General features: G+C 37.3%; 1 protein-coding gene across 3 annotated transcripts in view; it reads left to right on the plus strand.

The window, feature by feature from the left end:
• LOC142348403 (uncharacterized) overlaps positions 1-11,302 on the plus strand; it is a 34,989-nt gene extending 23,687 nt beyond the window's left edge. For all 3 annotated transcript variants that reach the window (XM_075399746.1, XM_075399747.1, XM_075399748.1), the window contains exons 4-7: positions 1,472-1,496; positions 1,846-2,038; positions 6,672-6,839; positions 10,506-11,302. In XM_075399746.1, the coding sequence (XP_075255861.1) occupies positions 1,472-1,496; positions 1,846-2,038; positions 6,672-6,839; positions 10,506-10,825 (706 nt within the window). In that variant the 3' untranslated portion in view covers positions 10,826-11,302. The remainder of the gene's footprint in view (positions 1-1,471; positions 1,497-1,845; positions 2,039-6,671; positions 6,840-10,505) is intronic.
• Positions 11,303-11,640: the final 338 nt, after the last annotated feature.

Consider the following 11,640-nt stretch of genomic DNA (forward strand, 5'->3'; position numbering starts at 1 on the left):
TTTTAGTTGATTGATAAGTAGAATAACAGTTAAATAGCTACTACTGATTATAACTCTGTTTAACCAGTTGCAACTGGTTTTACCTGTGGGATTTTCTTGCTTATGATTTTTGCTATAGGCGAGCTGACGGTTTTTTATTGCAATTCTTTCACTGATTTCTGCTAAATTAATTTTTAAGTTATTTCTCAGTTCTATCTAGATACAAATGAAAAATAGAATGGTAGCGTTAAAATCTGAGTTTATGAATTTTTATTGCATGAGTTATCTTTGTCTAAATCAGTCAACGAATTAAAATCATAAAATCCCGAAATTTGATTTTTTTTTCAAATTTTGTTTCTTTCACATTTTGATTTAAATTTAGTTCACATCTCCAAAAGCATTGACTACGGCATAGCAGGCAAAAATTTGTACATCGCAAAAACAAATATTACTGTAATTTTTGGTCCCTTGTTTTCCTTATGTTGGGTAAACAGTGTGACATCTAGATAACTCCTCAAGAGTAGTTTAGAAAGTTTTTTTTTGATTTATGGAAATTATCTTAACTATAGCGTAGTTTAAACAAATTTAGTCTTGGTTTTGATCAACTTCCATAAAAAATTAAATCAGTCCTTCAAGGCCCGATGATAACAATTGCTAAACACAACTTTACTGCGCAACGCCAATTTTCCTCTTTTCTGCATTAAACACTTAGAGGTTAAACTGAGTTCTTCCATTTGGATATTTTGTAACTCCCTGTCGATGGATGAGGATAAAAACTAGTAAAATTAACTGACGTCATCACTTATTGGGTGACATTTAAACAAGGAGGGGCTCCCCCCTCATAAAAGGGAGTCCGATATCACATGAGTTTAGTGAGTTCTTGAACCGAACTATCTTGACCCTCTCATTGGGCATAGCGGCGTAATTGGATGGGACAGTCCCCATCATTTGTGGCTCAAATAGAAAACAAAAGTTCGACAAAAATGTCGATTTAAAGAAACAGAGCTGTCACTAAAAAATGATGGCGCCATATTATGAGACTTATTCATTTCAACCGATAACTGTAAAATGATCTCTCGAATCTTCTCAACCACAATAAATCAGAACACCCCATTACGCGCACGAACTTTCATATTGTCGATGAAGAACTATTTAAAAATGTTGATCTTCCTTTTATTAAAAAATCTCTTCAACTTATTTGAGGAATTTTTTCTTGAAGTGTATCAATAATTCAGCAATTGTCGCAAATTTTAAATTTTTCCGAGTTAAGTTACTCCGACAGCGTTTTTATTAACGACACTGAACAATTTAACTGAAGAAAATGCAGCTAATAATTCGTAATGGAACTATACACCACTATATTTCAGGGGATAAGTTTTCCGCTAGCCGAGATTTGTTTATCGATGTTACTAGGATAAAATATTTTAATTAGTTGAAGTTGAAAAAATTTTAATTTGGATAGATGCTTCTAAAACCACAATGGGCAAATCAGGGAGGGACATTCTGGAATCCCAAAGGTGAGTTTTTTGTTAGTTAAGTGTATATTGATTAATGTTTTTCTTTTACACGAATGGAGTTAGTAAAAATGAATTGTTTCCTTTTCGTGTGAACATTTTGGTCGTTACCCCGTGTTATTTTCTATACTAATAATGCTGAAGATTTGGGACTATCAATTACATTTGTTATTGACCAACCAGTACTCTACGCGCACCTAGATATAAGCCTTTACATACAAAACCGATATGGGTTATATAATATACATTTGACCAGATGGAAGGTAACAAACTTAAACTCAATGTTAACTTGGATATTTCTCAGGAGTTCTTTCGTACCACGATTAAAGCACGGGTTTCATAACACGTTTAGAGTGCAAACGACGTTTACTGGATGACAGACTCTGTCAAAGTGTGGCACTACACACACTGTTACCTGAAGCACTCCCTGGAGTTCAAGTACATTACAGTGATGGACTTGGATGAGGTGGTAGGATTCGACATGGAGAGATATCCACAAGGAATCAATCAACTATTGGAACAGTTGGAGAAACACTACAACAAAGGTATAGAAATATTTTAAGATCAATGACTCAATGTGCGTAGCAATCATTTGTGCTGTCTTGAATTTTTTATAATCAGGTCCATAATGAGGTCCATCTGACTTACTGTTTTCCAGCGGCTTGGTTGCTTGCTTCTTGATTTTTTTTAAAAAATATTGCAAATAGTTAAATTGTTTGACTCAGTTATTAGCACTAAACGGCGTCAAATTGTTACAAAAATGCCCAATTTCCTCACTAAAAATAAAGCGTGTAATCAGAAGTGGGCCAAATCTAATTTTAGAAGGCGTTTTAAATGCTCAACGTTAATATCTAAAACGTTAATTAGGCTCCTCGCAATTAACGAAATGTACTGAGTCTAAAATTACAACCATGAACAGAGTAGCACTGTCTGAATAATTTTCTCTCCCATTTGTCGGCAGCTTATTTGACGTCGGCGGTCAGTCTCTGTTTTTTTATATACTTTTTCTGTATTGTTTATGTACTTTTTCTGTTCATATAATGTGATATATGCACGTGCTTCGGATTGCAGTAACATGCAACGTGAGTCGACAGTTACTGGACAAGAATCATTATTAAAAACTACATTCGACATTTTTGCGCCCATTTCAATCCCTCTACCTTTTTGTTCGAAGTTACCCCAGCTCCCCTCTCTCTCTCTCTGGGATCTTCAAAGCATACGATTTCAGTGGCCGTTTGCTGGCGGAAGTTTTCTCCCATTCTGACCATGAAATACAATGTGAGAGCTAAAACACCATTGAGGAGAGCCATGATAATCGATAATTCATCGTTACCTGATACATGCTTCGGATATCATTGACATTTTCTTTATCTCTCAACAGTAGTACCTCACAAGAACAAGCCAATCGCATTTCAAGAGGGAGCGTCTTGCTCGACTCTTGAATGTTGTATCACAGGCGATGAGTGATAACTGACAAATATTGATGATAGATCTTGTTTCCAGATTCCAATTGGAACCATACTTTTTATCCAGATAAAAAAATTCTTTAATACGTCAATATCGTTGGGCACGATTTTATCAAATCCAAAGTCAGATGCTTTCAATGAGGGTTCAAACAGCAATGAATGGGCGTTCTGTAAATCATTTCAGGCATAATTACAATTCACTCAACTTTTTTCAACAGTGAAAAAATACCTCAGGTTTCATCTGCTCTGCAGAGATGAGTTGGCTCAATTTGCAGCACTGACAGTTTTTGCCCAATATTGCGCTCTATCTCTGTGACACTTTGTTTGCAATGGTCTGAAATTCTTACCTTAATCCTTGAAGACTGCATCCCACTTCCTGACATTGTTGATAACTGAGAAACTTTTTTTATCAAAAAGCTAATGTCTTTTGTGTGTCTCCAATAGGGGCGGAAAACACAAGGAGCAGTGCAACAGAATATCTTTGGTGAAACAATTTCAGCAATGGATATCGGGTGGGTTGCTGTTTGTCGGAAAGTGGCTTTGGTGTGGCCAGAGAATAGTAAAATCAAGGGCACATTGAAGGCGCTCATTTCTCGAGCCAAAGAACTTTGTCTTCAAGGAAAAGCCCTTTGTCTTCGAAGCACTTTGTCTTCAAATCTTGTCATTGGAAGGTGTTGCATCTAACAATAAAATTCCTCTATGAACTATGAAAATAGATTCGAAGAAAAATGGAATCCTGGATAAAATGGAAGAATTGATAAAACCTAACAATTTGATGAAGCAAAAGTGTGTTCATAACTTTACACAAAACTGCACTGTGCCATGAAACTTAGTGCCTTCTTAGCGCGAAAGCAAGCAGCTTCTAATGCATTGGATTCATTTGGAGCCAATCTGCATCGAGATGCTGTCATGGAGGGAGTCGAGAGCATAGCTTATGCTACAAAATACTCTTCAAAAAAATAAAAGTTCGTGCCGGCTCTAATTTGATTTGAGAAAAGCATTCAATTTTGTGAAGCGTAGAAATTTACTGAGGAGCAGTGAAATTTTTGATGCAGAATATATTGTCCTTTGTCCATGTTTGCTACTCGCCGTCGTGACATGTTGTTCAGTAGCTCAACGGTTGACAATGAGTCTGCTTCGATTGAAAACCAGAAATTCATAATTAATTTTTTTGTTTTTTAAACAATTTCTTGAAAAGGAAATGTGTTAGATTGCAATTTTAATCTCATCATCTCAGTCTTCGAATCTTGTGTTGGCGTAGGAATGTTAAACCTCACTCAATTTGCGTGAGCGCAGTCAAAAATGAAAAACTGGATCTATTCCTAATTGAACTCTATACGGGGGAATCTTTTTTTCCTCCGGTTTACGGTCACATTACTAGTACCTTGCCCCAGTCTGATTGCATGTCTTTGGTTTACGTAATTTCAAATTTCCGCCTAGCACAGCAATGCACTGCCTAAATTATTAGGAATCTTACAAACACTTCAACTTCGAGAACAGATAAAATTTTCTATTTAGTAATAGTGCTGTGTAAATTCTGTGTAAATTCTTCAGATTGTAATTTTTTTATACTGGAAGCTTTAATCGCCACTTAAGTCAATTGAAACCCAGGGTAAATAAGAGCAGAGAAATTTCACTAGCGTTCGCGGGCGCGCAGATTAAATTCAGTCGGCATTTGTTTATGCTCAGCTTTTGGTAAGCCGCTAATTACTTATGCACAGATAAAGATCATAGGAACAAAACCATGCTTGCATGAACCATGCTGAAAAAAATTGATAATAGCAAAAAGTGACATGACCAGAATAAGGTTTAGACGAAAAACAGAATGCATTTTTGAATGGTTCGGTACTGTGTTAAACTGACACCAAGGTACGGTTATTAGGCTCAGATCCTTCAGTGAGTTAACATTGATTTACCTATACTGTTTTTTTGCTTCAAAAAAATTTTCCTTTAAAACCATAAATTCTTATAGCTGGTGTTTCTGATGCGGAGGTGCTCCATTTAAATTAGATGGACATTTTTCTTCTGCCAGTTATACGACTTGAACTGCAACAGTTGTCGCATTCTGAGAGATCTTGTTGGTGGTTGGTAGACATTTTCCAAAGGCTGCGACCTTGAACATACCGTCCCAAATTCTTCCACTTGGCATCGGGCATTGGATCCACTTTGAAGAAAACATCAATTTCAATACAAAATAAACAAAATTGTTTCGCAGATGCTGGGTAGCTGAATGAATACAAAGAGAAAATCAGTTAAAATCAGTTTGGTCAGCATCACCTGGGTATCATGTGGATGTGGGGTCGAAGGTGTGACTATTTGATAGGGTGAGTTACTGATAGGGTAATTTCACAAGAGGACTCTAGATCAAATTATTCCAATTAATTTTTTCTGAAAAGTTTTAACCGATGCATTCACTAACAATTTTTTTTCAATTCACATTTAGTTTTTTTCACATTTTTCATAAACAAGTGCAGCTGAAGCATGAATATTTTTTTGCTGTGTAAATTCTTCAGATTGTCATTTTTTTTCTACTGGAAGCTTTAATCGCCACTTAAGTCAATTGAAACCCAGGGTAATTAAGAGCAGAGAAACTTCACTAGCGTTCGCGGGCGCGCAGATTAAATTCAGTCGGCATTTGTTTATGCTCAGCTTTTGGTAAGCCGCTAATTACTTATGCACAGATAAAGATCATAGGAACAAAACCATGCTTACATGAACCATGCTGAAAAAATGTTGATAATACCTAAAAGTGACATGACCAGAATAAGGTTTAGACGAAAAAACAGAATGCATTTTTGAATGGTTCGGTACTGTGTTAAACTGACCCCAAGGTACGGTTATTAGGCTGAGCTCCTTCAGTGAGTTAACATTGATTTACCTATTTTGTTTTTTTTGCTTCATTAAAATTTTCCTTGAAACCATAAATTCTTATAGCTAGTGTTTCTGTTGCGGAGGTGCTCCATTTAAATTAGATGGACATTTTTCTTCTGCCAGTTATTCAACTTGAACTGCAACAGTTGTCGGATTCTGAGAAATCTTGTTGGTGGTTGGTTGGCATTTTTGTGATGGCTACATTTGCTGTCCTTTGAAAGTATAGAGAACTTTTCGAAATATTTTACACTTCAATTTCAAACGATTACAAAACTATCTTTTTGAAATCTTTTTTTTCGAAAACTTTTTTAAAAGTATCACTGGTTTCATAAGCGCACTTTAACTTGAACGGCATTTGATAAGCTTTTACCTAATGATAAAAACTTATTAATTGCTCTTCAACTATTGAAAAATGGATATTTTTCACTGAGGTAAACGATGTCGATGTCATTCAAAACTAGCAATTATTTTAAGAGTGGTGACGATGCAGGCCTGGTTTTCAGCATGTGACCAATCTGCATAAAACAATCATACTTGACGCAGATATGTGAGTGGTCATCCTTTTTTTTAATCATGGACGACTTCAGGAAAACTACCTCGGCCTGCCCTAATTCAGGGTTAATAGAGTACGTGTATCTAAATAAAAAACTTAAGTTTTGCTAAAATCTTTAGGCACTTGCAGCTCAACCACCACCATCCAATTTTAATGAAATTGTACCATGCACCTCCCCGGGCAGTCCAGACTTACGGCGTCTTTTCATTAAAAATATGTCAAAAATCAGTCAAAATTTTATCCATATCCAGAGCATCTGGATTAAGTGAACTTTGTTTTGCGTTTTAGGCAATTCTGTGAAGGCTTTCCAATTGACAGAAAGACGAATGCTGACAACAGTGTGTAGAGACAAACATCGCAACATATCATCAGTGCGAGTGAACAAAATTGAAAAAGCACTTAACACCTCATGGCGTCAATGGTCTATTTTGACCAGGAACACTGCCACGAGGAAAGGTTAGTTTAATGAATAGAAAGGTTCAATTAAATATTTCTAGTCTGTGGATATGAATTAGCCAAGTTTTTGTTGTTTAAGAAAATTGCGGCAACTTAGTTTTGGGTTGGTTAGGACAAAGGCCAAGCATTGATATTCCATTTGATTGATACACAGCATGCTGCAAGGGAAAGCAAGGGAAAGCATGCTGCAAGAGTAACACCAGTAACACTAGGAGAGGTTGGCTTAGTTTTAATGCCGTCTAATAGTCTTAATTTGGCCTCAGGGTCTCTCAAACCTGAGATAAATTTTATTTTCACCAACTCTTCCTCAGGGTTGGTTTCTGTTTTAAGTTTTTCGAAGTCACAATAACGTGCTTCTTCTCTGAGGCGCGCTAGAAAATCGTCGTCAGATTCTCCAACCCTTGACAACGGACAGAAATTTAGCCCTTTTAGCCGTTACTTCTCTCTCCTTAGGTGAAATATAGTTTTGAATAGCTAGTCTGATCTCTTTAAAAGGAGTGTCTAACAATTTTTTAGGGCTCAGAAGGCTCCTAAGTTTAAGAAGTGCGTCCTGGCCGCATATACTAAGAAAGAGATTTGTTACCTGTAGGTCCATGATCGTACCGTCGTTGTTGACTTTATCTTCTTTCTTCTCTGCGTGACATTTCGCCACAAAAGACATGATCCACGCAGTACAGGATTCAGCATTCTGCAGATCCAAGGTTTGTCGGTCGTTTGGTGGTCTGGACACCATTGTCGTGGTCTCGAGCACGAGTAACAAGAATTTTATTATTTTAATAATTGAATTCGAAATGGCCTAAAAGTACAAAATTTCACAGGTATTTATAATTCGTATCAGTATGAAAATTTACAGATCCGTCTAGATATAGATAAACTGATATGTGTTAATTTACACCTTAGTTGTGATTAAGTTTTTCCCGTTGCCGTATATGGCAAGTACTAGTGCAGTTTTTTGCACTTAACTCATTGTTCTTCCTACCTGAGAACATGTCATTGCTATCTACTGGGAGGGTCGGAGAGTTGGTTACTGATCGTGTTTGGTGGTGGGAAGGTCGAATCTAACTCACAAAATTATGGTTTATGTACATTGATAAACTTGTGGTATTAACAAATTTGAATCGACGATTCGGTTCAAATCAGAAGCCATTATTAAATTTCACTTCACCAAACATCAGGTAAGAAAGTTTTCTTTATATATCGAAGTTTCAAATTAAGTTGCTAAGTTCACTACTTCTCGATATATCACACATTGTACAAGTCTTTCGGGATGGGTGACCGAGTGCAGCTACCTCGAACCGTTCGAGAAAACCAAAAATGGTGCGAGTACGAAAATCAGACAAACGTACACACCATGAGCCGTTGTTGCCTTTGCCACCTGTTCTTCATTTCAACAGGCATAGACTTCAAGAACACTTCCAAGAGGCGAAAATCCACGGGAGTCATGTCGTTCAGAATCCGGACAAGGTTGACTGTGAGTGGTGTCTGATCACTATCGCTGAGTGGTGTCTGATCACTATTTGGACCTCTTCAACAGTGTTGATAGATAATCTTTGACAAGTTTTCTCCAGAAGTGCGTTGTTCCATAATTTGAAGCTGAAAGGAGTTTTGCTGTCGATCCTTCCTGGTGGCAGTGAGCTGAAAGTTTTGTTGATCATAACGACGCTCTGCTGATTTTGTCACTGTCAAGACGTTTCAGACGTCTTTCAACCTTTCAGATGCTTTGATGAGATTCTTGTCGTTGTTTTTTAGTATTGTCGTTGGCTGACATCTGCCGCTTGCAAAGTGACAATAGGCGTTCAGGAAATTGTCGGTATTCAGATAAAGGAAAGCTTCCGGAAGGATACATCTCGTAACTAAGCAGGTGAAAATGAGGATGTACTTTTTGATTCGTAATTTTGAATCTTTTTGAAAAAGAGTCAGAAGATGTAGATACCGCTGCTTGCAATTGGACATTGAGTGGAAATGCAAGTAGGGTAGCCATAACAAGGCGATTCTGGTTGTCGTGCAACAATCAAGTCAGAAGTAAAACTTGAAAAAACATTGACTTTTGTCCTTATCGCAACCAAAACGAGTTGGTTGTTCCCGCAACTTAAAACTGATATAAAAACTTACCAAACTAAACTGTCTAGAACAATGTAATTGAACCTTATCTACATTCTCTTACATTTGGGAGCGCTTGATCCAGACCGCGAAACGCACTCTATTGATCATTCTAGGCTCCAGAAGGCTGTCGCTTGATGTGTTCAGGACAATTCTGGTCGAGACCGAAGCTATATTGAACTCCAGACCACTAACGATTGTCGCTGACCTTCCAGAAAATGAAATGCCTCTCACGCCAAACCATTTTCTGATCAACAGACCGTTCAACTCTCTCCCACCAGGAAAGTTCGACAGCCAAGAACCCGCCAGTTTCAAGTCTTGGAAGAATGTGCAGCAAATGGTCAACCATTTCTGGAAACGACTCGTCAAGGAGTATCTTCCGACACTGTTAAAGAGGTCCAAATGGAGCGATAGTGACCAAACACCACTCAGAGTCAACGACATCGTTTGGATTCTGAAAGATATGACTCCACGTGGAATTTGGCCCCTTGGACGTGTTCTTGAAGTCTATCCTGGACGAGATGGACAACACCGTGTGGTGAAGGTGAAAACGGCTTACGGCACGTACGTTCGTCCGGTCTCCGCCCTCGCACGTGTTTTGGCTGATTAGCCTATTTTTTCTTGACCTTTTTTCGAAACGGTTTTCTAGGCAACTTGGGTTACACCCTCTTCGACGATCTGGTCAAACGTCTGTGATGTGTTAGTTGGCCTCCCCTTTCCCCTGGAGCATGTCGTGCAACAATCAAGTCAGAAGTAAAACTTGAAAAAACATTGACTTTTGTCCTTATCGCAACCAAAACGAGTTGGTTGTTCCAGCAACTTAAAACTGATATAAAAACTTACCAAACTAAACTGTCTAGAACAATGTAATTGAACCTTATCTACATTCTCTTACACTGGTAATGGGCAACCCGTCCGTATAGATAATATGTGAATTTTATGCTCAATAGAGTTTACCTGAGTCATCTGAAAAGATATCTCTGCTGAACGAAAACGTTAATTGGTTCTCTTCCCTAATGAATGCAAATATTGTGCAGGTGGTCTAGATAGGGCCTCGAAATTTTGTCTTTATCGCGCAGTATAAATGAAAAAAATTTCAGAGTCGAGATCCTCTTGAGCAATTTTCAATTTTTTCTCACTGTTTCTCATTGTTTTTTTGATGAAGCAAGAGTTTCATTCAAACGCTTGAACGGCTAGCAGAAAAATCGGGCTGCTTTTTTGTTGAGGCTCATAAATCAAGAACCACTTGACTGTCTGTCCACAGTACCGGTCGAGTTATGTGGATGTATGATTAGTTCAATTCGGTTAAAAGGAGTCAAATTCCAATGACAGTGGTCTTTTTTTACACTTTTGGTACACTAACCTATTAAAATGGCGCAACTTTGCATTTCCATATTTGGAAACAAGTTGTTTAATTATTGTACGAATCTTAGCTCAATGCTATTTGGTAAAAGGTGTTAGAAAGTAGTCGAGACAGTTTGAATAGATTGGCTTGTTTAACTTAAAGGTAACTATCACAGACATCTTGCTTCTTTTATAACTCTACAAATGTTTCACATATTTCAGCCAAACATATAGGAAAGGCGATCATACATTCAGATGCATGCGTATTTCTCTTCCATCATGGCTGTTCTCGCTACGTGCCTCAACATCGCTCCGAGTTCTTCAACATGAGGGAGCTATCTGGCTTGGAAGATGAGAAATTCTATCGGAGGATTGACGCTGAAAGATTTGGTGTCTATTTGTATCATTATCGAGATTGTGACTCTAACAGTGAAAAATGTTGCAGTCATAGTGGAGGATTAGCCGATTATTATCACCCCAAAAATGAACAATTGCTTCTTGATCGCGTTTACAAAGCAACTTCAGGTCTATTCGGAACATGAAGAACGTGCTGTAATTTCTGAAATGAAAGTGCTGTAATTTGAAAGTCTGTTCAGCAAATATTGCAGTTGACTTTAGAATATTTTTGATCTGTTTGATTTGATATGAAGCTCTGACCAAAATGTGGACAATTTTGAAACCTGCTACTTCAATACCCCTCGTTACAGCTATTAGCAAAAGTTGGCAATAATCAACGTGCATAGTATGTTCTGTTCGTAATAGCTGCTGACGTCAAGATAAAACCAGTCTGATTTTTTTCAAGCGAAAATCAATTCAAAGAACGATCTATTATAATGGTCAATTATGACCCTCGCCCTTTCAAAGCGTCCTTGGTCTCATTTGTGGGTATAACGAACAATGGATTGATTGTACAATTGGTTCAAAATCCGAAATCGAAGGTCGTTGACAAGTTTCTGCGAGTACAGAGCTGATACGGAAATCCAATTATCAGAGTTTCTCATTATCTAGAGCATTTTAAACTTCAGCTTCAATAATTGAAAGTTTTATTCAGTTTTTATTTACTCATCCGATAATTTGTTATTATATATTATATTGATAAATTATTATGTACAATAATCAACTTATAGTTATATTCAACGTTTCCGTTAATTTGAGTTCTTATTTGAATTTTACGTCGGTCACTCACAATTTTAATTCAGTTTTTGTTGCGCGATAATTGGGGGCGACTTAGTATCAAAACAAATTCAACGAGTGCTAATAAAAATATTTGGCACCTTTATTGTATTACATTATTTTGTGGTGGGACGAAGTCATGTCAACAACAGGAGCAAAATGTAATTTCACAGTTTAAGATCCC

Source organism: Convolutriloba macropyga, chromosome 10 (assembly GCF_964194025.1).
Source record: "Convolutriloba macropyga chromosome 10, txConMacr16.3, whole genome shotgun sequence".
NCBI lineage: Eukaryota > Metazoa > Xenacoelomorpha > Acoela > Convolutidae > Convolutriloba > Convolutriloba macropyga.